General features: G+C 48.7%; 9 protein-coding genes across 9 annotated transcripts; 5 read left to right on the top strand and 4 right to left on the bottom strand.

Annotated features, from left to right (window-relative positions):
• Positions 1–2,359: 2,359 nt before the first annotated feature.
• On the top strand, positions 2,360–3,821 carry LACBIDRAFT_254611 (uncharacterized protein; the record flags this gene model as incomplete). The annotated part of the gene is made up of 7 exons (XM_001887840.1): positions 2,360–2,448; positions 2,491–2,612; positions 2,668–3,197; positions 3,244–3,438; positions 3,488–3,544; positions 3,594–3,647; positions 3,711–3,821. Coding segments are annotated over 7 exons (1,158 nt in total), but the record flags the coding sequence as incomplete, so codon positions are not given.
• Positions 3,822–4,038: 217 nt separating this feature from the next.
• On the top strand, positions 4,039–5,163 carry LACBIDRAFT_310827 (uncharacterized protein; the record flags this gene model as incomplete). The annotated part of the gene is made up of 6 exons (XM_001887839.1): positions 4,039–4,120; positions 4,174–4,402; positions 4,455–4,505; positions 4,558–4,605; positions 4,667–4,901; positions 4,957–5,163. The coding sequence occupies 6 exons, from the start codon at positions 4,039–4,041 to the stop codon at positions 5,161–5,163; spliced, it is 852 nt and encodes a 283-aa protein (XP_001887874.1).
• Positions 5,164–5,340: 177 nt separating this feature from the next.
• On the bottom strand, positions 5,341–7,204 carry LACBIDRAFT_295571 (uncharacterized protein; the record flags this gene model as incomplete). Its single annotated transcript, XM_001887772.1, has 7 exons — positions 5,341–6,090; positions 6,142–6,194; positions 6,244–6,264; positions 6,321–6,491; positions 6,540–6,597; positions 6,661–6,911; positions 7,153–7,204. The coding sequence occupies 7 exons, from the start codon at positions 7,202–7,204 to the stop codon at positions 5,536–5,538; spliced, it is 1,161 nt and encodes a 386-aa protein (XP_001887807.1). The 3' UTR covers positions 5,341–5,535.
• A 972-nt stretch (positions 7,205–8,176) lies between these two features.
• Positions 8,177–9,284, bottom strand: LACBIDRAFT_394934 (uncharacterized protein). Its single transcript, XM_001887771.1, has 5 exons — positions 8,817–9,284; positions 8,682–8,768; positions 8,587–8,622; positions 8,418–8,531; positions 8,177–8,363 (listed from the first exon to the last, which is right to left on the bottom strand). Exons 1-5 carry the CDS (start codon positions 9,270–9,272, stop codon positions 8,295–8,297), a joined length of 762 nt encoding a protein of 253 aa, XP_001887806.1. The 5' UTR covers positions 9,273–9,284; the 3' UTR covers positions 8,177–8,294.
• A 3,088-nt stretch (positions 9,285–12,372) lies between these two features.
• On the top strand, positions 12,373–14,350 carry LACBIDRAFT_310824 (glycoside hydrolase family 79 protein; the record flags this gene model as incomplete). The annotated part of the gene is made up of 11 exons (XM_001887838.1): positions 12,373–12,398; positions 12,452–12,687; positions 12,743–12,828; positions 12,883–12,949; positions 13,005–13,096; positions 13,151–13,232; positions 13,292–13,357; positions 13,409–13,475; positions 13,530–13,591; positions 13,644–13,698; positions 13,747–14,350. 11 exons carry the CDS (start codon positions 12,373–12,375, stop codon positions 14,348–14,350), a joined length of 1,443 nt encoding a protein of 480 aa, XP_001887873.1.
• Positions 14,351–14,752: 402 nt separating this feature from the next.
• Positions 14,753–15,934, bottom strand: LACBIDRAFT_333182 (uncharacterized protein; the record flags this gene model as incomplete). The annotated part of the gene is made up of 6 exons (XM_001887770.1): positions 14,753–14,769; positions 14,827–14,871; positions 14,921–15,028; positions 15,100–15,483; positions 15,539–15,849; positions 15,930–15,934. 6 exons carry the CDS (start codon positions 15,932–15,934, stop codon positions 14,753–14,755), a joined length of 870 nt encoding a protein of 289 aa, XP_001887805.1.
• A 493-nt stretch (positions 15,935–16,427) lies between these two features.
• Positions 16,428–18,612, bottom strand: LACBIDRAFT_295569 (uncharacterized protein; the record flags this gene model as incomplete). The annotated part of the gene is made up of 7 exons (XM_001887769.1): positions 16,428–16,739; positions 16,770–17,192; positions 17,252–17,409; positions 17,506–17,705; positions 17,762–18,303; positions 18,355–18,474; positions 18,571–18,612. The coding sequence occupies 7 exons, from the start codon at positions 18,610–18,612 to the stop codon at positions 16,572–16,574; spliced, it is 1,653 nt and encodes a 550-aa protein (XP_001887804.1). The 3' UTR covers positions 16,428–16,571.
• A 3,293-nt stretch (positions 18,613–21,905) lies between these two features.
• On the top strand, positions 21,906–23,874 carry LACBIDRAFT_310820 (uncharacterized protein; the record flags this gene model as incomplete). The annotated part of the gene is made up of 3 exons (XM_001887837.1): positions 21,906–22,130; positions 22,187–22,695; positions 22,743–23,874. The coding sequence occupies 3 exons, from the start codon at positions 21,906–21,908 to the stop codon at positions 23,872–23,874; spliced, it is 1,866 nt and encodes a 621-aa protein (XP_001887872.1).
• A 910-nt stretch (positions 23,875–24,784) lies between these two features.
• LACBIDRAFT_333179 (uncharacterized protein) lies at positions 24,785–26,251 on the top strand (the record flags this gene model as incomplete). Its single annotated transcript, XM_001887836.1, has 1 exon — positions 24,785–26,251. The coding sequence occupies one exon, from the start codon at positions 24,785–24,787 to the stop codon at positions 26,249–26,251; it is 1,467 nt and encodes a 488-aa protein (XP_001887871.1).
• Between the last annotated feature and the right edge of the window lie 20 nt (positions 26,252–26,271).

The raw sequence follows: 26,271 nt of genomic DNA, 5'->3' as shown, positions 1-26,271 counted from the left end.
TTACGTGCATTCGAGAGCCAGGAAAATTGTGAAGCTCCTATTTTCTCTAATTCCCCCTTCAACACGTTCCGGTGGCGTTCCCCTACTCGACGTTCCTCAAGTTCGTCGTTGGTGAAACATATATCGTTAACCCAAAGAATAATTTTGAGGGATACACGGCGTAGAGCATGAAAAGCAGACCGCGAAAGGACATCATCGAGTCTCCCCCATATTGCATCGGTTCGGCAAGAGTTGACGCTCTGGACATGGGCGTTTATTAGCAGTTCTTCAAGTACGTTGTCACCCGACATCGCGGATAGCGCGTCTGGCAGACCTAGCAGTGGATCCTGTAGTTCATCCCCGACTTCGAAGAGAAGTACTAAGGTTTTCAATGAGTGACACGCCGCCAAAGACGAGGAGACCTCTCCTAGGGAAATTTTTGGACCGACTGGAATAAACATTCAGTCGAGAATGACTTCGATGATAGATTAGAATTTACTTTCGCAATGAAGAATTTTTAAGTTTGGTGAGACCTTCATCACCTCTTTGAATGCGGCAACCTCATCCGCATGGCACAGGCTGATGCCAGTGAGTAAATGTAGACTTGAAAAGTCTATGGAGAGGGAATCCGTGGATATTCTGTCGCGTACGAGGGCCCGAATGCTGGAAAGTGGGGTGAGGCCAAAGTCAAAGGACTTTATGCGGGTTACGATATTAGAGGGAGTATTTTTGCACTCGCGGAAATTGCTTCTTCGGAATTCGGCGTGGTGTATGGATAGCGTTGAGAAGCTAGCGGCACTTAGTAAAGAGACTGGTAAGTTCTTGAAATTCAAAATGCTGAGCTCTTCCATGGTAGGGTGGCGGATGACATGCTGCAAGGCGGCCTGCAACTCTGTTGGTAGTTCATCCCAATCCGCAGCAACGAAATTGAACAGTTTGGGAGACAAAATCAAGGATTTAACGTTAACATCGGAGGCCAAACGCAGGCGCCGAGGAAGGTCGTTATCCGTGAAAGAAGACCGCTCCACATCGAAGTGGAATGTGCCCGCCTCCAAATCTGTGTCTTCTCCTCTGAATGTTTCATAAGGGAACTTGGGCAACATGGTGGTTTTCCTGGACCTTCTCGCTTTGAGAATTGATGAAGAGCAGACATTTCTTCGAAGAAGGACAAAGGATCGACATACGCTCATGTTGTACGTTGGTGAAGGATGCGAAAAGGTTTCAGGTGGGAGAATAAGAGGTTGATAAGAGGACTGGATGACGATGTGGATACACTGAGTCTGAAAAATATATCATGTAATCATCACCTGATCGCTTCTGAGAGACAAGATTTAGAATGCCCGAGGTCTTTACACTGCCACTGCTTTTCCGAGCGGACTCCGGTCGGACTCCGTCGGACTGAGGGTATCCAGAACAGATTTTTTTTTGCTTTGCAACCCCAGCAATTTTCCGCCCATTTTCCATTGCTTGTCCGGGCATTTCTGGTCGGACCTCTCAGTCCAACGGACTTTTCCGTTGGACAACCGATGGACTATCAGCAAACCAGCAGTCACAGTCCACTTGAAATGACCGGCAAGCACCAACGGAAGTCCGATGGATTGACTTTCATTATTAAAAATAGTGTAATTATCCAGAGTCGAACGTATCACGTGTATAGACGAGGGAGCGTTCTTCCAACTGAACGAATAGACCGTTAAAGATGGGCAAACCGACCTCACCTAGTCCTGCTGTGCGTTGGTCACACCCAAATCGAACGTCGGAAAATGCCGACGCTTGATTTGGGTACCATCAACAATACTGTGATGTGAGGGGTTTGAAGGATGGGTTTGGGGAACAGAAGGTCTGCGTCACGAGTGGGGGTGGTCGATTCGGAAGGCGTTTGAAGGGTATGAAGAGTGGAAGCGGATAGAGGGGTTGGGAGCGACGAGACGATCCGCGGGTGACACGTCGGGACGGGTCGACGATGCAACACGACGGAGCCACAGATGACATTGATCCCCTCATGTACTTATAGTTTGTATCGTATTAGATTTACAGTTTAATTATCTCTTTCACCCAAATCTAAATTTCATGAGTTATCCAAGAATGCACTTGGAACGCGTAGATATCATTTACGTCATGCCAACACAAATTTCATGATGACCTAATCTTGCTTTGTCCTCACCGTCACCTTCATGGCGGCACGCCTTATCTCTTCATCCTGAACAGCTGCAACAAACACCTTGAGCTGCCCCTCCAAACCAGACTCGAGCTCACTAGCCATGTCCTTCGTTGGTATGTGCTGGAACACTGAACTTTGAGTAGGCCCAGATCTTCTTTAGCAGAGGAAACGTCGGAAGCGAGGCAGCCCAGCAACGACGACGCTGGAAGGAAGAAGAAAACGGCAAAGAGAAAGAAGGTTAACCATGCATGTTTGTACTGTCGCCGTAGCCATATGACGTGTGACGATGGGAGACCATGTCAACGCTGGTGAGTCCTCTAAAGTCAGGATTCAAAATCTGACGTCAACAGCATCAAGCGCGAGATCGGCCACTTGTGCCACGATGAACACCGATCGCGACCTCCTGAGGCGCAACCCGCGACGACAGCAGCCTCTTCAAGCCAGGTGCGGACGTCCATGCCAGGTACCCACAGTTCACGTTTCCCCAAGGCTAGCATTGACAGCTACTCCAGTTACAGCGTATCAAGGCCCCCTACCACAAGCTACTTCGGCTTGGCCAATGGTCTTCCCCCAATCTTACCAGCCTCAAAACTTTGGCAACGAGTTTTCTGTCCTAACGCACGTTCCCGCTCTTTTTGTTCCAAATCTTTCTTCACATCTCCACAGAGACTTTTTAGAAACACTCGACGACGGATTCTTTTTCACTCCCCCAACAACCGTTGCACCCGCCCTCATTTCAAATCCTTTCCCGACCCCGACGGAGGCAGCATCATCTGCTCCCATAACGACCGAAGTCACTGCCGCCGAGCCGCCACCCGTCCTTTTACCCGCTGACAAGACGGAAAAATTCCTTCTCACAGCTGCCGATCAGGAATCGGGGTCCCGCGATGAACGGTTAAACCGCGTTATCAGGAGCAAGTACGAAGCGGGGTTACTGAAGCCGTACAACTACGTCAAGGGTTACGCAAGATTGTCGCGCTGGATGGAGAACAACGTATCTCAGGAATCGAAGCAGGCGATTTTGCAGCCGTTATCGATTCTGCGGCCAAAGTTTCGGGTGAGCACATCTGCGTCCTTGAGCTATTCTGGGCTGATGGGTATAGGCTGTGGCGCAATCTTTGAGAGACCTCGACCTGGTATTCATTGAGGAAGCGTTTGAACGCATGCTTCTCGACTACGATCGGGTGTTCCTGGCCATGGGGATCCCGGCCTGTCTGTGGAGAAGAACGGGGGAGATATACAAAGGGAATAGAGCCTTTACTGAGCTCATAGGTTTGGATGGGCACTTGATGCGTGATGTCCGTTTACTTCACGTCTACCCACATCCATGACTTACTCGCACTCTAGGGAAGGCTATGCATTTACCAACTTATGGCCGAGGAGTCGGCAGTAAATTACTGGGAGGTCAGTGATTTCGCTCATTGTAATTCGAACATTTCCTCAACCACTACAGAAATACGGTCACGTCGCATTCGACTCGAGTCAAAAAGCCGTTTTAACGTCGTGCGTACTGCGACACAAGCCACGGCTCCAGCTTGGCTCGTCAGCGGCGTCGAAGAAAGAGAACGAGATCGGTACTCAGACTGAGGAAGGGTTTATCAACTGTTGCTTTTCGTTCACCATTCGTCGTGACGATTGGGGAATTCCGAGTATGATTGTGGGCAATTTTATCAGGTCGTGAACAAAGAGTGAAGTATAGTTGTATGTAATATATCTCTCTCAGATTTTTTTGAGGTCGTCATCTCATGAACACCCCGCCAGCGCCAAGACCTTCTGTGACGTCACGTCTTTTTTTAGCCACATCCCTCTGAACCAAGTCTCGTCTACCAAGGTTTCACAACTCTCGTATTTAGAGGTATGGCCTCCCTTTGGACGACAAACCTACCTGTCTCATACTCATGTCGGTGATCTGGCTCTCAGTTTTATTGATATCCACCTTGGCTTTATTCTTTGGCCTCTTCTTTGGGCTAAACTACCCGGGTACGCATCTGATCCGCTGAATCTGATGCACCTGCTTAACGATTCACATCCAGAAATACTAGACCATGAATGGCCAGCGACAACATGCACCCTCGTGAACGCCAAAATCCCATCCCGCTACTGCTGTGAGGCATCACAGTGCAACCAGCTATGCATCAACGCGGAATCTGGACTGCCGAAATGCGATTCGATCATATCCCGACTCAATGAAAACTACGATCCACTTGCCTGCGCTGCTGATAGTGGACAGTGTCCGCCGACGGGGAGTACATGCGATGGAGGGTAAGTGTGCGCTTAAGACACGAAGCATGATCACCGTTCAAAATTGGCGCAGGGTAGATAATTGCAACAGCTGTTGCTCAATATGTGAAGCCTGCACGACTACGTGAGTATTCATGACCGTTTCAACCATACCACCTTCTTACTGATTCAAAAAGGTGTTCTGGAGATCCGCAGACATGTACATCGTCATGTACGACCTACCCGTACGCTCGCTATAATCTTCTCCTTCCAAACGCTAAAACATAACATGCATATTGTTTATAGATGCGCCTGTCAGTGGGGTTGCGACAACTCATATCACAGTAACTGCATTATATCATGCCCAAACTGCTACTCTGTCGTGCTTGCCTACGCTTATCGAACAAAGAGCGGTAGCCTCGAGATCGTAACACAATCCAAAGATTTCAAGCAAAATAAAAATAAAGCAGGAACGTTCCTCAACGACCATCAGTTGAATGCTACGTCTCCCTGCCGCTATAATCCCCACGATTTATCTCAGGCGCGTTTCACACTGGTGTCAGACTCGGACTCACTGCTGACGCTTTTTCATTCAGATTGACTTCGACATATCGTATACGGGATGGAAATGGGCTATCACCTCCGTTTTCGGAATCATCCCTCTGGCCGTCGTTTTGCTCGTTTGTATTTTCTGTTACATTCGCTACAGGAAAAATCGCCCCAGTCGGCGGGAGGTACTTCACATGGAACCTCTGCCGGCCACTTCGGTTCAGCACAAAAATGACGGCCGTATTGGAGTATGAGGAAGGACGTCACTTCCCCTCACTGGAGAAGAGTATAGCTTATCTCCTACCATCTTCATACGCCCCCATTCTTAGTTAAAGGGGCAATTCCCGCAATCACAAAGAGGTTCATTCGCCCTGTACCATCTGTTCATTTAGGTTGACGCGCTGCAAGATAAGTATTGTTCGAAGGTGGGTAGGATAATGAAGTCCATTGCGCTGGAATTTTGGACGCAGTGTGGTTGTTCAGAGACGACCACACGACCCAGTTGCCGTCGTACACCAACGCACTGGGAACACTACTGAACTTCAATCAACTGCTTAAATAAACAAAACAAAGGAAGGTGCGAAGTCACAGGGCGAATGGTCCATGATGTATTTCGACGAAAGATTCTACTTTCCATAAGGGAAGATCTGCTCACAATCCGACCCGTTGAGTGGGCCGTAGAAATTGTTGAGATTCCTCTTCAAGGCATCGAGCAAAACGCCTTTGGGATTGGGGTAGAGTGACTTTACGGTCTGGTTGACGAAGTTGATGTAAAGCAAGCAGAAATGGTCGAAATCCGCAGATGTAGGGTCGAGGACATAGTTCCCAACTCCCTCGTTCTTTCCCGGCGCAATAGGGTGGGCACTAGCAATAGCGCTAATCCCATCACCAATTTCGTTGAGGCCGATAGACTGATTGGGCCGGAAGAAGTCTTTGGGCATTTGGCTATTCTGGAAGAACCCACGCGCGTTCGGTAGGCTAAGCCGTCCGTCTGATACGCGGCCGTCGACGAAGAATACCAGGGGAAACACGGACTCGGCATACGCCGTGAAGTAACGGGGGGAGATGAGAGAAAAGTTTGGGTTCGTCGCAATAGATTCTTGAATGCGCTGCCATCTAAACTCGGCTGCTACGCTCAAATTGTAGTATCCCCCGCCGAATTTGTTGCTGAAGGCAGAAAACTGTGAGGAGAAATTAATCTTTCACTGACTGCAAGCGTAGAAATATCTCACTTCATCAAACTGTGTTTCGTTAAAGCTGTGGTTATCTCCGAAAAATGCGTCTCCTAAGGGCTCGGTTCAATTGTCATCTAATTATCGGGGCGATGATCATACCTCGAGTCATACTTGCATCACCTTCAATCAAATAGATGTCAGAAGGTCTCCAGAGTCGACAAATCGTGATTACATACCTTCAAATACGGCGTGCGTATTGAGACCACCGACAATGGCAGGCGCGGGCGGGTCAGGGCCTGTTTGAGGCGTCTTTCCACCGATGCTAAGCAAGTCCGTGACCTGATTGCCGTCAACGAGATGCGCAGCGTATGTGACGAAGACCGCCAAATCATTTCCCATATTGAATCCTAAGCAACAATCAATATCAATTGTCAGCAATTAGTCGAACAGCAGACCTTCCTGCACCGCGTTGACAATTTGCGCCGGAGTAGCGATGCCGTTTCGAGGAAGCCACTGCACGAATAAAACAGTTACAATTAACTCCGATGAAACGTAACCATAAATGTCCGAACTCACCCCATGGGAGGCCAGTGTGTTTAACCCAGGGCAAGGACCTCGAATATCGCCATATCCGAGAGGCTTCCAGGGGTGGTTCTTGTCGTTGACCAATTTTGTTGAAGTATTCTTCAGTGGTCCAGGAGGAGGGCCAGCGTTACGAGCTTCTAGCAAGGGAATAATACGGTCTAATTCCGCCTCTGAAAGCCCAGCAAGGGAGCCGTATGATGGGAATGCTAGTACAGTGGTGGAAGATAATGCCAGGGCAATAGCTGCGAGGAAAGTAAGGCGAGCCATTATGCACGACTGAATTGTTGGAATTCGACGCCTACACACACCTATCTTATACTCGTGACAATGATCTCAGAATGCTGTGAATGACCAGGGGCAGCTGGGCTAAGGTCACATCGACTTTAAAAGGCGATGCGGTGCTTTCAGCTTCCGCAGTGGCAGGAAACTTGCCAGCCCGTCAATGACTCGATCCGTAGTTTTTTCATAGCGTCGACGACTTACAAGCGAAGTTAACACGCAGGAGATATAAAATGCAGTTGACCTTTCGGGTCATAATTTTTAAAACCCGAGGGTGAACCGTGAGCTTGTACCAGGTTTGCACTATATAACGTCCAAGGTTAGTCCGCTTATAGTCCGTTCTATTTATAAACCTCACCTCCAGATCACCTGTAAATGGGCGAGACACGTTCTTGGGTATGGTATGAAGCTGAAGCCTGACCGACGCAGCAAATTACTCAGCAATGAAAGGAGATATCTTCGAATAGATATCCTAACCGGACACAGCGGAGATTTCTGTAGATCAGAAGGCCAGTCGATCAAAAAACTTTGTCTCAAAATAAAGCCACCAGGTGCGCAATGCAAGGTCAAAACATAAGCGCCAAGGCCAAACATACCGATAGTAGGGTGATGCTGTCAGCATAGTTACCGCGCCCACTTCGCTTTGTAGTAGCTGCGCCGCAGTGGGGTCATAGTATCTAACAGATAATGGTAAGATATCAGAATGGACTTGGTGTGGAGGGCCCCTGACACTGACCAGATGAAACGTTTCAGTAAGCACGTATGGCACTGTAGCAATCACGGGGTATATGTAAGTCACCATGATCAAGGAAGAAGGAAGGTCTTAGGTCAGAGCATCTAACATCGCACCCCTTGATGCGGTAACCGTGGCTAGCGGGGCTGAATGTGGAAATGCGAAGCGGAGAAGCAGAGTTGCGACGAGCCCTCCTGAGCCTCCTCACAGTAATGAATACCGATGTCGACGGGGAATGCTTACGACTTGTTTATGAACAACCAAACCGTTGATCACGCTTGTTCAACTAGAGTCCGACGGTTGCGTCCTGTGGATTAGGGTCATCAGTCAACGTTTTGACACCCGCATGATGTACATAAATCGATACCTACCTCCTGAGGAGAAATGTAGGGCTAGACTGTCACCATGAAGCAATCCAAACTCCGCCGAAGTTGGATCCGGAAAAGGCCGACGAGTTCAAGCCTTTTGGAAAGCGAGAATAGACATCAAGTAACAGAGCAGAGGACGAGTACAATTCCAAAAAAACTAAAAATACATGCAAGGAGAAAGATCCTCGGGCCTCAGGAGTCATGGAGGATTCTTGAGATGCGCCTCAAAAAAAGGTGATGACAGTTCAAGACGGCAGAATGTCGTAACATGTTTTATCCTCAAATTCCCATATACCGTAAACCCCTGGCTTGCCCTGATTGAAGAGATCGTAAGGACAACTTATCTCCCGACGTGCAGCTATACTGACCGAGTTTGTGCAAGCAAGGGGAAAGTTGGACTTCTCAAAGTCAGCAGGCGTCGTGGCGCACATGATTTGCCAGTCGTCTCCCTCTCTCAAATTTTCGAGACGAGATTCGAAGCGCTATCGCAAGGATTGATTGATATGTCGCCAGTCAAAAACACGATGAAAAGCGCACCCTGGTATCCATTGTCGATCCGTGGTCCACGCATCCCTAGTTATCCAAATTCATTTATCAGCAGGATGAGATGGAGATAAAGAAAAAAAGAGTACCCTATCCTCAAAATCGCCCCACCACGTTCTACAATCCGATTCGGCAAAGTCAATGACCCAGTGCCCCCATACGCCTCCCCATGAGCCCTAGATGGCTGTGAGTACGGGGAAATGGCCGCGACGTGCAAGACTTACCAAATCCTGACAGAAATCTGGGAACAAAGCGGCCTCGTGAATTCCCACAGGGGTTTCCCTGCACGTTTTCAAGGCGTCGGCACCTGAGGGAGTATTAACGAGTTTGGCTGTGTATTCCCGCGTGGCATATCGTAAACAGTGTTCGCCGCCTTTGAGGCCTTCCCATGACGGGTTAGCGGGTCCGCCATCTGTACAAATTTCCGAATCCTGCTGGGCCATCACCATCTGAGTCAAAGTCCACCACCACCCGCCCCGCTGTAGTTTATCGTCTTCAGAAAGTAAGTCACAGAAACGGGTCCGCTGGCCAGCCAATTTCCGCGATATGGAGAAGGATTTCTCCCGTGCGAATGAACGGTCGTGATAGAAGAGAGGGTAAGTTGAGAGCACAAGCGAAAAGAGCCAAAACCCGACAACGGCTAGGAGCCCGAGACGTGATACTATTCGGCTTCGTTCCATGGGGGAGAGACGCTAGACCCTCCAAGGTCTGAATCCACATTTAAGAACCTGGGTAAAGACCATCGTCGGAGATAACACGAGGATGATAGGAGTGCGCTTGCCCGCGGCATTTGAACGACATTGGTGATCTCGAAGGTCGAGACCCCTTATCTTCGAATTGGCTGATCCTATTCGAAGAAAATAAGTACCAGATGACCAGTTATGCTCTGAACTGACGAGGATGATGACTCAAACAAACGTGAATGCCAAGATCTCAGAATGAGTGATTGGAGGCTGTATGCAAGAAAAAAGCTGATCAGCCTAGTTCGACGGTGTGCCAGGAACACATCTGCGTTGCGGGCGCCTAGGTAGTGTGCAATAATATTCCGTCCACAGGGGATGTAGTTGGAACTTTGCAAGAAGCGTTGAGTCGAGGATGGAACCAGGCTTGGCTGCCTAAATGAATGAAAAGACACGTGGCATCTGAGGCAAAGTAACGCACCTCAATATACTTCTTTATATCGGCCACCAAACCGCTGCAACAGGAGCTTAAAACTTGCAGTGAGAGACCACCTGTGTAGCAATATGACCTGTTTAAAGGCTTGAAGCGCACAGCTTGAGTTGGTGGCTCAAGGTTGGGAAACTTGTCGAAGCGGAGGTACGCCGGAGAAGATGATCAAGGGGGGCACAGCAGATCACCATTGGGTTTGGTACCGTGTCTTCCAAACGCTTCTCTCTCATGATGAACGGATGGACATCAGACACGAGGAAGCTGTTTCGAATTCCGAAGAAAGTCCGTGAGAACTTAGACTGATCAGATCATCCAATCAGGATTCAGCGGTCTCGGAGTCTCGGACTTTCCTCTCCACATATGGTATTCGTTGCAGACCATCTCGCCAGCCATTGACACAAGTACCATCAAAGGAACCGTCAGGACTTTTACTGTTTTTCTCTTTAATCCACTTTTTATATTAAGTCATTGCTAAACTGTTTCCTTCCACAACAATTTCACAGCACAACTCATCTCGGATTCAGTACCTTGAGTTTTCTTTCACGCGGAAATTTCTTGGCGTGATGAGTATCACTAATATGGTGGAGATTCCTACCAGAACCACATTGAACGGAACATCCGTATTCTCGCGGTGTGGGGTATATAAAGATAGTATAAAATGGGGAAATGCCGTTCCATCATCCAAGGGAAATCCAAGTCAATTTTTAACGCACCTAATTTCGTGAGTGGTCCCAGTTGACAATCTCCCATTCCATGAGACTAATAGGCCCTGACTAAGAGTGACATGAAATTTATAAATTTAACATTAGCCGCCCTTTTCACCCTCACAAACAATGCCCAGGCGTGGTCTGGCTATTGCTACGACTGCTCGACCAAGCTTCCACTCAGTGACTTCACTTACAGTTGCTGCGCATGGAAGATCGGGACCGATGAAGTATATCATTGCTGGGACTTCCCAGCAAGTAAAAAGGATACGTTTTCTGGTTGCTGTAAGAAATATGGAAAGTGCGCCGTTTTGTACTGATCATGGACATGGTGGCGGGTTGGGGCGGAAGGAGGTTAGATATCGAAGAGCAGAGTGTCGAGTTTCGGAGTTGCCTCAGTATAACAGACTAACAGTATTATGACCCACTTGTATACGAAGAGTACATTCCAAAAACGGAAAAGAGCCGATGCCGATCGCAAGACTGCCAAGAGGGTTTTGCCAAACAGCAACAACCTTATCTTTTGCAAATTGTGCACTCCAGGACCACGAGAGTCCGTCCACTTCCGCCTCCTTTGGCTACAGCCAAAAGACTTTACCCTTCTTCCCCGGACCCCAACCTTCCCCAATCACCACGAGATTCAGAATGAGACGCGCTCCATAGTAGACCCGAGGAAAATTATTTTCCAGCGGCTAGGTCGGACCGTAAAGTTTTGTATGCTCAACAAGTAGGTTTGAACTTCCTCCAGGCCTCCGCAATCCTTCAATAATCATTGGCGTTTCTCAGTCAAATCTCAGGCCTCATCACTCAGCGCAAAGAATGTGACCGGCTAAATCGTCCCGACCGTTCGACTTAAATTCATATAATTGAAAGATGCAATCCTCCACTTAACGGACCCAACTCTCCATTTTTCATCATGCTTCGAACTCATTAGGGGGAGTCAGAGTGGCCGGTTCAGGGCGATTCAGCAACGATTCTAGATTGGGTTCAAAGTTGGTTCAAAGACGATTCCGAAAAATTCTTTTTGTCTGAATCGTCGTTGAACCGGGTCTAACTCTGACCCCCCCGGTTCAGCTTGAGGGTAAAATCTCCATTTCAGCTCGGTTCTGACCACCTCTAGAATCCAAATACATGTTCCACACTCACAATTGTGCACGACGTCAACAACGTATGCACCTGAGCAGCCAAAGTATGCAGTGTAGACGATGGCTTTGGACAGTATTTTTGTGAGGACGTTGTAGGCGGTTATTGCAATGATACCGAGCACAGGGAGAAAATTTACGGCTGAAAACATATTTTCAAGGAGATAAATAGATAGATATATTCTGGATCCATCCTAATGAGGAACAACCGAAGTAAATAAATATTTACAATCTAATGGATTAGGGTGTTATGGTACGAAGGAGGTAGAACCGAAACTTGAACCGACGGTGAAGCGCCTCGAGAGGCGCTTCACCGTCGGTTCAGGTTCAGCGACGATTCAGCGTGTTCCCACGGTTCAGACGAGAAATCAACACCTTTGAACCGTTTCCGAACCGTTCGTTGAATCGTCGCTGAACCGCTCACTCTGACTCCCCCTATTTGTGTTTAATCACTCTTCTCGTGGCAACTGCATCTGCGAGCCCATCCATATATCCTCGCTCGACTCCCTCACCCATCAACCTCGGTATCCCTTCAGCTCTTCCCGCTAACGCATCACAAGCCCTCGACCCATGCCTCATCTCCTTCTCAATCGAAACAGCGTTCATTAACCAATTCCTTGGGAACAAGTCGAATCCGAATGCACTTACCCTCCAGCTCATCTCCAATATCGTCAATAGAACCGGTTCTGTCGCTCTCCGGTGAGTCATCTCTCCAATTTTAAAACCCACCGTAGCTCTGATATACTGCCCTTCTTTGCTGGCGAATGTATAGCCCTGGGGGAGCTTCGGTGTAAGTTTTAACGTGTCTCTTTCTTGCCAAATCTGAGGCCCAATCCATACTAGGGATTCCTCAATATTCGATCCTACTCTCACGGGAAGTCAGATTCTTGGCCTTTCTCTCGCAGGGGGTGTCTATCGCACAACCTATGGTCCTTCCTTCTTCGACACCATCAACCTCATGCCTCCTTCGACGAAGGTAATTTTGGACCTAAACTTGCTCAACAATTCGTACGAAGTTGCCTATAACCAAGCGGCTGCGGCAGTCCAGTACCTAGGAAGTAGATTGGACGCTCTGGAGAGTGAGTAACTATGGCTTCGTCCCTTATCTTCAGCTCAATTTTGTAAATTTTACAGTTGGGAACGAGCCTGACCTGTATGTGCCCGATGGCCATAAGAGCGCGTCTGATTGGGATCCTGAAATTTACACACAGACATGGGTTGTAAGTTTCCATCGTTTCGATTCTTGTGATTCTTATGGTGACCGAAATCTGTAGAATTGGTCCGCGAACATCACTATGGGGCTCAACCTTCCCAAGAATTTCTTCCAACCCGGGGGATTCAGTACGTTTCCCCGTATCGATTCCACCTCAGGCCGTGTATTTATTTGGTGATTTAGTGCACGACCCCACTGTTGTGAATTTCACAACTACGAATATAATCGCCGATGGTATCAACAACGCATCGACTGTCAAGACTTACTCGCAACATGTAAGCAGCACGTTCCTGTATTTATTGAATTGTACTTACTCCGTCGCCATTTAGATGTACAGGTTCGACACTTGCACCCCAGCCACAGATGCCATGGTCACGTACGATAATCTCGTCAATCACCAAAATATCACGAGTCAGTCCATTCTTCTAGCCCCCGATACTTGGACATTGACCATTCTTCGCCTCTTTTAGCCTTCATCAACCTTTACTTACCTCAAATCGCTGCAGCCCAGAACGCTGGGTCTAACCTGGTAGTCGGTAAGTTGTGATGGCAGAATATGATTTTGAAAGCGAATTAAGGAATGATAGGCGAATTCAACTCTGTTGGCTGCTCCGGAAAACAAAATATCACCAATACTTTCGGTCAGGCGTTGTGGTATGCGATGCCATATATATCGGGTCTTTGCAACTTAACGACTTTCAACTTAAGGCTCGCGGACTCCATCTTGTACTCGGCGTCGGTAAATATCACTCGGATGTACACACACCAAGGTAAACTTTTCATCGGGTGGATGATTGCCTTAGGCTGACAGGTTTCTCGCAGGAGCTACCCTCCTCGGCCAGTCTTCCATCCAACTCAACACCCCAGGTTTCAGCTGGTACTCCAGTTCTCCCTGAACATCTTACTACAGCTAACGATTATCCAGGTACAACTTCGTCTACCCCTCCAATTCCGCTCGTAACGGCCCCGCCCGGGCCACTCCATCCTACCCTGGCCTTCTCCTCGTGGCTGAAGCGATGGGTACCTCCGCCAACACCACCAGGATCACCTCGTTCCCCCTCGCCGCCCACCCCAACCTTGCCATCTACGCCATCTGGGATACGTCTGTCCGCGTTAACGCCCCCGCCCGCATTGCTGTCCTCAATTTGAGCCCCGAATCAGATCTCAGCATCGACCTCTCCTCGCTAGGTCCTACCGGCGTGAAGAGACTTCATTCCCCGACGAAAGATAACCAAGATTCCAACACTGTCACTTGGGCGGGGCAAAGCTACACGAACGGCACGGCGAATGGCACGATCGTTGTCGAGAAGCCGCTTAGCGATGGAAGCGTCGCGATAGGATCGTATGAGGGGGTGTTGGTGTTTCTTGGTGGATCCGTGAACGGGACCGTCAACGCGACACCTATTGGTAACTCTTCGTCTTCTACGTCTACATCCGCGAAGAGCAGTGGTACTCGGTTCGGAAGGCGGTCGTGGTACGCGATCTCGTCTTGGTGTTCCTTGTTGGGTCTTGCGTTGTTTGTTCTTTGAGGGTCGTCGTTGATTTATTATGTTCATTTATTCGTGTATGTCGAGCTAGTAAAGAAAAGGCTTTCAATCTATTCCGAGTATTATTCGTGGAGTCTTGCTCTCTCTTGCTGCGTAGACAGGCGATCATCGATCATCCCTGGAGTCTTCGAGGCTCTCTCGATAAACACTACCTCAAGAAAGGAATCATAGGGGGATGGGGTCGTGTGCTCACAGATCGACGGATGTGTTACCCGAGCTGGTACATTTTCCCCTTTTTTTCTTTATCAACGTCTGGTTATCGTACAAATTTGAAGTAGTGCTCTAAAGAAAAACGCGCAATATGAGTTGCCCGAGAATCAGCAAAAGCACATCCACCCTGATGCAGATGATATCATGAGTTCAAGAAATTTGAGTTGAGGTCAACTAACCGGAGATGACAACTGTGTGAAAAGGGTTCGTTATTAACAAATGGATTGGGGTGATTGGGTATATCTTACGGGCTTGTTTTCCAGCCGAGTTTTTTGCCATGTAGCATGGGCGTTCTAAACTATTGTCAAAGGGATATATCCTCAAAGTCAAAGACACACGTACCTTGGACTGATGGAGCCATGTGTAAGGTCTGTGTCCTTACTACTCCATTCGTCTGAAAAATCTCCCCAACAGTTAGATCGTGCCACGCGGGATCAGGACTCTTCCAATCTACTGTAAAGACATGGAATATTAGGGTTGAGCGTTGATGGACCACTGCCGATCCTAGGAGTATAACCCACCGCATCCAGGGAGTAGTTTGATTTGTTTCGAAAAACCTGGAGGAGGCTGAGGTAACGCAGAAATCTTGGGCTGTGATGTGCTGGCACTCTTCTCCCCTTGGTATACAACTGCTATCGGTTCATCTTCCTTGATTCCGGGATAATCAGCAGAAGATAGTGGTAAAGCATCAGCATCGTTCATAATAGTCTCCCCGCAATCATCCTCGAATATTTGAACAACTTGGTTCGAAGCCTCTTCCGCTTGAAGGAGGCGGGACCTTAAAGAAGAAACGTTGTGAGGCGGAGGGATGGAGAGAGTATCGAGGCGACCCAAAGAAAGGTCGACCTTATTGAAGGATGTTTTCGAAGCGACGTCACCATCTTGATCATAGACGCGATAATAGACTAAAGGTCGACGATGGATAACGTCAATATTTGTTAAATAAATGGAAAGGCGCACCGTAGCGTGGTTCATCACTCCATTCAGGTAGTGTTTTCGGGTCCAGCGTACTCGCCGCCGTTGAACGTTTTTCAACTGCCGACATCTCAATCATCAGGGCCATTGGATCAGTTTCAGATGATCCCGGACCACGGTCTCCTCGCAGCCTCGAGAGATGAGTGGAGTGTTCCAAGGGGACCTTCTCCGAGAGCGACGAGTACAATTTGTACGAGATGTCACTTCCAGAAGGTTCAAATCCTTCAATCCGGCAGATGTGCCTCTTCAGCGAAGCGACGGTGCGCGGAGGTGCGATGGATCTGGATAGAATGCAGCTGATGAAACGATCGCTAGAGTAAAGGGGATTGTTTGTTATCAGCGCGCCGTTGTTGGTGTACTAGAGCCTATAATATACTACATGCTGGAATCAGGACCCCGAAGGAAGTGAATATAAAATCCAAAAGATTCGTACTGTAATCGTGTGGAGCTTTTCCTCGCCCGGGTTGCCTAGCCGTCTGCGCCTTGCGAGATGTCGTCAGGTCAGAGAGCATCGTCAAACAACAGGTCACAGTACACTGATGGGCTCGTCCCCTCTGCCGTCTGACGAGGCTGATAAAGCTGTACCAACAACCATTGCTTGATTGAACTTAAACGATGTAGTGTGGGGTTGACAAGGTTAGAACTTAGATGTCGTTGTTCGAGGTGTCCGCAAGAGGCCATCACGTAACAGCAAGGGGTGAGAGAGTTGAGAATCTTTTGTCCAGGCACTGCCTCATTCGCTTGCTCATTCGGGCTCTCGCCTCTTGATGTATTCGGGTAGCATGAATAAAGGGTTTCTCTGGACTGGTCGCTCTGCGTAGCTAAGCAAGAATGCACCAATACTAAGTAGTAAGACCCATTCTTCGATGCTCTTCACGCAAATGATTGCACTGGTGACGTCGTAAACGAGGTTTGAATGAACAAAATTACTACAACGTTGACGAAAGAGCAGAGATTCAAGGCATTGAAGGTAGTTAGCTTTGTAAGATGCGTATAGGCGATTCTGGATACTCAGTACTCAGTGCTCGCACAGTGAAAACTCAGACGCAACGAAAGCCTCCCCATGCTTGATCATGAGGTGCTTTCTCTCATCCATCAGCTCGAGCCTGATCTCTTTCGCGTCCTCCAAAGTAATTGGGAAATCTTCGACGTTCCCAAAAACATGGTCCTGAAGTTCCACGGGGAGCTCCCCCAAACCCTTCCCTTTCTTATTCACGCCACTAGATGGCGCTGCCTGCTGCTGATTGATCAACGTTGCTTCTCTCCACCAATCCATCCGTTGGACAGGGACATTGGCTGTGCTAATCACGCGAATGTTTGGGTCAACGAGGAAAAGTGCTAAAATTTTTCTGTGACCGGGTTTCGTTGGGTCCGCAAGCTCGAATGGTTGTACTTGGTGCTGGAGGATATTAGGGAAGGTAAGAAGGCGTCCTTGGCGCGTCTCGACGCTTCCTACGTCTTGAACAGCTGCTTCCTCCTGTTCAATGCCAAAGACGACAGGAAGCCAATCGTGGTGGTCTTGCTCGTAGTTAATATCTACCGCAAATTCGTCTGAGGTTTGCTGACGGAAAGCAAGAGAGGAGGGCGTGATGTTCGACGTGGAATAATAGTACAGTGCTGTGGCGCAGATATGTTCGTTCTAGAATGATACAGATCTGATTATCACGAGAGAAATATGAGAGATGTGAGACCACGTACCAGCTGGCCTTCCACATGCCACGTCCCACCCTCGTATTTCGGCTTTTCTGGAGTTAACTCAATGTTCGCGAGTTTGACGATGATCTGTAGCCCCCTGCTTGCGTACATCTCTCTTAGATTGAGAGGTTCGGACTCTGGCGGCGCTTGGAAATTCTCCTCTGCGTCGGGGAGTACCACTTTTCTGACCGACTTATACCATTCCTCTCTCCGCTCCGCATACTCATCCTCATCTTCGTCCTCCCCCTGTTGCGGACCGTCTGTCTCGGGGCCGTTCTCCGGATCTGGGTCGTAAACTACATCCGTGTACTCGATGCGTGGTGTATGGGAAAAGTCAGGAATGAGAGGTGCCAGAGTGAGTTCCCATAGGGGAATTGCTGCGGTGATGACTTGTTCAACGATGCCGTACAATTTTTGGTCTCTCACGGGATGGAGGTTGTTGATATACGTCGTAATTCTGATTTTAGCATCAGTTTATGACGACCAAAAAAGAGAGCAAAACATGGGACGAACCTCGCATTTTCCTCCTTGATATCGACCTGGCATGGCAACCACTGGAAATTTTGACTGTAAGGATTTTTCACCTTAATGTCGTTGTCGTAGCCAGCATCCTCCGCAATTTGAGTCTCCGACTCCTTTGGCTGAGGTATCACCTCGCCTTCCCCGCACCTCGAAATACAATCTTCCAAAGTGGTTGTCTGCCCCGCCTCAAGAATTTTCGAGCGTCCGTAAACCAATGGAAATAAACTGGGGTGCACCAAATCTAAGACTTTCTCCTCCGATCCTGGGTGCCAATCCTTAAGGCGGTCTGGTATATCCTCCAAGGGCTTAACCGCCTCGACGAGTGCAAGTCGAACTGACTCCGGAACAGCGGTGTCTGACTTGATGACGTCGCCGTTATATACGCGGATACCGCCGTTAGGAGAATTATGGAACAGTATGGCTTTGTGCTTGAGTTCTTCGATGCACCAATTTGCCATGGCTTCCGTGACGTCCTTATTTTTGTCGCCAAGGATTTCAGCCTTCCATTTTGAGGCGATTTTTTTGTCTTGGATCTGTTTCGTAATAAGTAAAGTACGGGAACATCAATGGTATGTGAATGGTACCTTGACGTGCCAGTCCGGTTTATCCGTCACAGCGTTCATGATTTGTAGCATCGTGAATTCACGTAGGGTGGTGAGTGGAAGCCTATGGGGTGTGTAGCGTGAATGACGCCGGGAAAAGCGCTATGCTCACTGAGTCGCACCGGCTCCTAGATCGTGGTAACACAAAGCACTTGGAAAATGTTGCGCGATGTATTGGGGCTGGCCCTTCTTGGGCACATAGTTGAGCGGCAACCCAAAGCCTGGGAGGCCCATGTCCATTTGAGCCTTCTTCGTTGCTGATCTAGTCTTCTTGGGTGCCATAAGTTAGTCCTACCAGTGGCCGTAGACCCAATCTAGACTTGGGTTGGATGAGAGCTTGGAGGGAATGGAAATCGAAAGATGCGCCGTTATAACGTGGATGATCAATGATCGATGACACATGTGCACGTAAAGATCTGTAAATATTCAAATATTCAATATTCAATCCCAGTGAAAATGAAGGAAAACCGAACCGAACCACGCTGAGCTAATTATAAACAACCAAACGTCATCGATCTAAATCGAGCTGGACCCTTTGAGTTCTCAACACAATCAAACGAAATCCATCCCTACTGAATGCCTCTGCAACTGCAGTCTAACCTCCTGCTGCGTCGGTTATCGAGAACCGACTCCCCAACCCCACGTCGAAACAGTGCACGTTTCTGGACTCCTTCTCTCTCGCAGCCCCCCCTCTTGCCCTCACGCTACCACCATGCTCTGACCCCGCAATGTCTTCACTCGGCCCCTCTAGTCCCCTCTGTTCAACTGGCTCTCGCAGCGCTCTGGACCTCACGACTATCGTTAGGCCACCCTAGTTCAGAGGCAGAAAAACGGAGCGCGTCAGTGCCGGTTTTTTTGGCGGAGTAACTGTGCTGTGAGGTATGTGAGTCCTCCATTTACCTCCGTGAACAACTCAAACTGAGTATATGCGTTTCCGCTTAATTACAGATGTGCCTCAACCTTATTGGTTCTCATCTGCCGCCAAGGCTTGCCTCGATTCGCGTTTCCTTGGCGCGCCGGCGCATACATACATCACAATTCTCGGAGTCGTCGTTTGGGGCGTTTAACTGGATGTCGTGCGCAACAATCCTCCTCCCCGGAAGCGGCATTGGCCCACTCGTCGCTGCATATAGCACTAACGAATGCACCTCTCTCTGGCTTGGATCGTCGCTCCAACTGGGTGAGTATCAATAACCTGCTCGATTATTTCATACACTGACTATATGCGTCGAAATCTCACCCGAGGGCCTCGCCTCGCACCGCCTGCAGTCGATGTGGGGACAAATGAATGTGCAGGAGATGACTGGTGCTATGCAATCGGAAAAAGGTGATACCGTTACTCAGGTGTATATGTATCTTTCTCATGGGACGTCTTCTCCCACTTTTTCTCACATACCTCACTAGGAATCCTGTGACAAAGGCACAAACCCCGACTAATTTCATCAGTGGTCAGTTCCTTGTAAGTTATATGGTTTATCAACAAATGTGCGAAGCGGCATTGGGGAACGGTCTCTAAAATTGGTATGTCTATCAAATTGCTGCGAGCTTACCCGAATTCTGTTTTCAGCGCTCGGCCTGGTTGTTTCGAGAAAATTACAAAGTCTGACGCAACAAAGTCTCGCTATTTCGTTCCACTTGTCATTTTTACTAATCCTTGCTCTCAAAAATTCTTTACCTCGAAGGTAGCGATTCGATGGCTGTAGGAGCTGACAAACTAACCGCTTTTTTACGAATTAACTGCTTGCACATTGTGCGCTTTGAGGTAAGTCGTCGCCCATTCTCCCAATGCGTCAATTTCTGAGCCATTGCAGATCCCGGCTTCACAAATTTACGCACTCAAATGATCCCAACGGCGTGCTCCGGTGAGATGCTTTCTCGATCAGTTTTGTCTCTTCTGATATAGTGGCCAAGATATATTTCGTTTAGTTACTTTGCTTGCGTTTTTCGCATTCGGTAGAATTGCCCGGCCTCTGAGTTTTGCGCCCTTCTGGTTTTCCGGTACCTACAACATCGAGCAAGCTGTACTACAGTGATTTGTGTTTTTTTGCTCTTTACTTATTTTATGAATTAGGCATAGTGATTCATTCGCTCAGAACTGTTTCGATGAAACTTTGCTGGTGAGCTGTACCTTGTCATTTTTAGTCTTTTCTTGACTTAGCGCAGGTACCAAAGGCTTGAAGCGGTTTTTTTCTACGTCGATTTTGCTCGATTCCGCTCGATATCCGGGCGCACTGGATTTCTGTCTGGATCGATGTGCTTCGATTGCCCTGTCCACCTGCGATTTGCTCTGGTTAGATTTCGGTTAGATTAGATTAGATTGATATATGGATTTCCTTAGATAGCTCTAGCTATGGCTGGGTTTGAAATCTAGCCAGACTCGTAAAAGTCTCTATCGTCGAGCCGAATCTAATTGTTTAGATTTGGCTCAACCTGGTTCGGCCCCCTTAGCCCAATATTCATATTCAGGGTTCAGTGTCATGGACTAGTCATAACTACCGTCTTTGACGGAGATCCATTTCATCGACTCTTCGATGAAGATGACCCTGCGCAAACCTTTTCCTAGCATCTCACCCATCCTTCGGAAAACGCTAGAAGAGTGCACGGATTTAAAGGTGCAAGCCTACAAGTCGAACGAATCAAATGGGTTTTGACTTGCAGCCGAGTCAGCAAAGTCGCGTGTAGGATGTGGGAAAATGCGTGACCGGCGGAACAGGCGGTCCGAGAAGGTGATGTACTATATCTGGTCAGGATATGCGGATACTTGACTTTTTCATTGATGTAGCTTCAAGATCATATTGTTCGGCCTTAAAATTTTACAATAGTCTAGCCAATGCAATTTAACATGCTGCCCAAAATTTTGATAATTTTTGGAAGATGTGTTGTAGCCTCGGAGTGTTGCCGTCGTGAGGAGGCAAGTGAACAAGATATGCAAAGGCATGTCACAGTAATTCACTGAGGAGGGCAATTGTCACGTATTTCTTTCTCAAAATCGATTTTGACGACTTCCGCTTGTCCTGCCTTGCTGAAAATTTGAGGATGTGCTCAGTATTGGTATTAGATAGCGTTTGTAGAAAGAAACTGGGAGTAAGCCTCACACAGAATGTGTTCCTGGCAGTCAAAGCTTCATACACCTATCTAAAATCTCGCTCTTTGGCTTCTCACACTTCGTGAATCCCGTCAAAAATCTGCAAGCAGTATTTAATACACTAGCTCAACATGTGTGAATTTTCTTGAAAGAGCAGGAGTAAGGGAAGGACACGAAAAGTGAAATCCGCATATCTTGATACTACGCATATCCTGACCAGATATAGTATTGTTGGCATTGTTGGCAATCCTCAGGCCTTGTTCTGCCACCTTTGTCTGTTGTGGAAAATCGACTCAGACCAGACGTTCAGCTATCAGAATTTAAAAGTTCCAAAAGTATGTGATGTTGATGTGATGTTTTTCGACAGTTTTGATAACATAAAACTTAAATATCGTCCAAGCCAAAGCAAACAAAAGCTTTCAACCCATCACGGCCTTCACGCAGGCCAATGGCTTCGGACACCGATATCCCAGGAATCGACCAGCCCCTCTCCTACGAACCAGAACGTAGTAGACTCCTTCCAAACCTCCTGCTCGATGACGACAGAGATTCTGATCGCAGCATCTTGAACGAGGAACCGTCAACGAACCAATTACCGCTCACCACGCTTCGCGAATTCACGATGTTGCACATCATGAACGCCGTTACCGATAAGCCAGATTGGAACACCAAGGTTCGCGTCATTTCAATTTCGTGCAGCCATGAATTGTGTATCAGTGTGTCTGTCAGATTTTTGATGACGCGATAAGGTTGAGATGGAAGGCTGAGGCGTTAGCTACGCCGGGGAGAGATGTCACTGAGAGCATGGCTGAATGGTGTATGGAGGAATTGAAGTACAAGGCTACGCGCTTTGGCGGGATGCCAGGTGGCGCGATCAAGGTGTTCAACGGCGACGTGGTCAAATCGGACACCGCCGTTCCGCACTCAGTTAAAGCTAAGCTGCAAGCTGCTGTGAAGCCTCTTGAAGATGTCCCTTCATGGGAGAAGGACTGGCATCCCGGATCGGACGAGAAAGTCCTCGATTTGGTTCACCCGAGTTTATTTCCTGTCGTTTATGGGCGGACGAGGGCTCTCGGGAAGGGAAAGGGGTTCGCGACGTTGGAGAGCTGCATCGCAAGGTGCGGCGAGGGCGATGTGTTGGAAGAGCAAGACGTTTCGGACTTGGATGATAGGTACAGCACGGAATACCAGTGGTTACCTTGCGAAGTGGGCATTTCCCGAGGCGACGGGCGAGCCAGGTAAGATCCTGTTAAGAGGATTGCATCCTCTGACAATACTTTAACAGAATCACAAGCTACATTAACAACCTACACCCAGCGAAGCATAGGCACCTCTATAGCATTATCGAAGAAATTATCACTGCCTCGATTCCCCTTTGGAACATCACCCTCGCCCCCCTCGCCCACCTCTGGTACGACAAACACCAGCCTCAATACATCGACCGCTACGATCCAATTCCACGAGACGGACGTGATGTTATCTTCCGCATTCCTTACTACGAGGTGGAATACGATCCCGACCCAGAAAACGCCCCAGAAACAGAAGGTCCACAACGTCTCGAAGGCGAGGATGATCCATCCTACTGGGATAGGAGGCAACAATGGATCGAAACAACGAGAAAGGTCGTGTTGCCAGAGCCCAAGGACTTTTGGCCGCTTGAGGAGCCCCCTCTTTTTAACTTGAGGAAGAAATTTTCGAAGCGCGGCTTGCAGGTGATTGTCAAGCTGGCGAATATCGAACTAATGCCGGAGAAACCTTTATATAGTGGAGGAACGTGGCATGTTGAAGGTCAACTCGTGGGTTTCTTATCGTTTATTTTTCACGGTGTTCAATGTTTTCAGAACGAACATATTTGTGCCACAGCGCTCTATTACTACTCTTCAGCCAATATTACCCCCTCGTCTCTTGCATTCCGGCAACACACCGGTGGTTTCACACATGGTCGGATTGTCTCTCGCCAACACCAACACGACTGGCTCCCTGAGGTATTCGGGTGCAGCCAGGATGGATCAACATTTCAAAATGTCGGAGGTGTCGATACGCGCGAAGGCCGCCTGTTGACATTCCCCAATATCCTGCAGCACCAGGTTCAGCCGTTTGAGCTCGTGGATCGGACAAAACCAGGGCACAGAAAGCTTCTGGCGCTTTTCTTGGTGGATCCGAATATCAAGATTATCAGTTCTGCGAATGTGCCGTGTCAGAGGAAGGATTGGTGGCGGGAGGAGATTGGGCCTGGGTTTGGGGCGTTACTTCCGAGGGAAGTGAGGGATATTGTGTTTGAGGGAGTGGATGAGTTCCCGATTGGTTTGGAAGAGGCGAAGGAAATGAGGCTTGAGCTTATGGAAGAGAGGAAAGCTTTTGCTTTGGATTTGGTTGCGGGGCTCGAGGAAGAGAGATTTTCCCTTTGTGAGCATTGACTTTCGGGGCACTACTTTTGTGAATGGGTTCAATGGGAATATACCGCTCGCTCACAAGACGTGTCCGTTGCTGTGATTTCTAGCCTTGTCATGCTTCTCCGTACTCGACGAAGCATACGCTTTTTATTAACCATACTTTCAGATTCTATCTGGATCGGTCTTCAAACGAAGACCCTCCTCGACGCCAACATGTTTCCTCGACCTGACCCAGATTGGAATAAGATGACAATGTTTCAGGCCGCGTCCGAAATGCTACTCTGGAACGTCTGGAGATAGCTCGATTTGAAAAATCTCCCCCTTCTGCATTAAGCGCGTCCTGCATCTCGGAGCTATGCATAAGTTGCGAAAGCAATTCTGCGATTCTGCCCGGGCATCGTGGCTCGCTTGAGGCCCTTACGACATCCCTCTTTCCGGGATTCAAGCTCAAGTTTCAAGCTTCAAGTCCTCACATGTGCCAAAACATCCGGTGGTTGCCCCAGACTTTTCAAGTCTCACTCACCATCGATAGATGCACAATGCGTGTTGCAAGCACAGTACCAGATGTGATGACGTCTGGCCCACATGGTGATTGATCGGCGGAACAGGCGGTCCGAGAAGCCGATGTATTGTTGATCATAATTCATTGATCAGGCGTTGCTTTGCCACCGCTTTGTCTTGTGGCAAATCGACTCAGGACCAGCTCACTGAGCTCAGACCCCAATGCGCAATTGTCCACTCAATTAAGGTGAAAGCAAAGCAACAGGTCAATGCGCACAAAACGCCATGCCATTGCAAGGCAACTGGCCACGCACGTCCTCGTGGTGTGGCCACATCCGTCAACGTATAAAAGCACTTTCAGAACTCCAATCTGCCCTTGCCACCCCACGATTGCGCATCTAAAAGTCTCCACATTATCTCCAAACTCCTCATCATGCCCAAGACAAGACATACCAAGCCGCTTCCCAGGCCCAATACCAGGCAGCAAAGTTACTCCTGCGCACGCGCTGAGGATTCGTCCAAGCGTCGGCTTCTCCCTCACAAGGTTCTTGCTAGGATTTTCACGCTAGCCGATTGTTCTTCGGCCATCCTTCCTCCAGCACCATGGGACATACGACTAATCCTCTCCCTCGTCTGCTCCGAATGGAAAGCCCTCGTCTTCTCGACCGAAACTCTCTGGAACAAAGTCATTTTTGCACCCCAACTCGCCAATTCTCGGAACCTCCCCCGCATCAAAGTCTTAATCGACACTTGGCTGTCTCGGAGCGGGAACACACCAATACGCCTCGATGCGCTCGCGGACCCCATGACTGGACTATTCCGCTCAGAACCCCTCAATCCCGAGTTTTTTGGCCAGATATTCGTGCCTTTGCTAGCGAGGGCAAGCATTGTCCTGTGCCGTCTCGATATATCTACTCTCCCGTCGTTCCTGAACCTCCCTCCAGGTACCTTGTCCCCCAAGCTGGAGAGCATAAGAATCATTACGACAGGGAATCCCATGCATGGAGCCGAAAACGTGCCTATCACGATCTTCGAAGGCTCATCAATCCCAAAACTCAGATCCGTCGAGTTTTCTCTCAAGAATCGGAACCCACTGGATACCTTCCTTCCCTGGGGCCAACTGACAAACCTGATGTTGAGCGAACCGATCTCTTCTACGACGTGCATGACACTACTGCACAAGACTTCATCTTCCCTCGAAACCTGCTCCCTGAAAATCGAGTTCTCCGTGCCCACTTCCGTTTCTCGACTCACGGATCCGTTGTATAAAGTCAGGATGCCGAAATTGCGGTACATAAGCTTCTCGCTAGTGAACCCGCAAAACGACCCGCGGATGTTCTTCCTCCTCAAAATTCCCGCCTTGACAGTCGCATCCATCACATTGCACGACAAGCAGGGGTGGTCGTTCGCACCCTTCACTTTCCTCTTCAAACACTCGAAAAAATTACAACATCTTCAACTTAGAAATCCTCCGTACAGCTATTTCCTTCGAAAGCTATACCCAGACATCGACAATCTCCTCGCCGCCGTTCCAAGCATCCAGAAACTCAGTCTACCTCTCGCGATAATCCTGGCAAACTCAACACTCTCCAAAATCGGGGAAGGCGAGCTCCTGCCACGATTGACCGAAGTGGATCTAGATATGCAACCCGACTTGCCGCGCTTTATTCGGCTGCTCGCGCGGAGGAATGTATTGTCCGACGAGGCGTGGGCGCGTCCTGGGTCATCAAAGTGCAGGAAATGGCCTTTGTCGCCAGTGGTGAAGGTGTCGGCTGGAGCGCCGTGTGAGAAATGCCCTGTCGATTGGAAGACAGCGGAGTGGCTGATAGCTCGCGGTGTTGTGCTCGTGCCTCGAAAATCGAAGCAATTGCCCCCTTGGCATACGCATCCAGAGAAGTGACGGTGGATACTCGACTCGGA

This window comes from Laccaria bicolor, genomic scaffold (genome assembly GCF_000143565.1).
Source record: "Laccaria bicolor S238N-H82 LACBIscaffold_48 genomic scaffold, whole genome shotgun sequence".
Taxonomy (NCBI): Eukaryota; Fungi; Basidiomycota; class Agaricomycetes; order Agaricales; family Hydnangiaceae; genus Laccaria; species Laccaria bicolor.
This window is presented reverse-complemented; position numbering and strand designations above follow the sequence as displayed.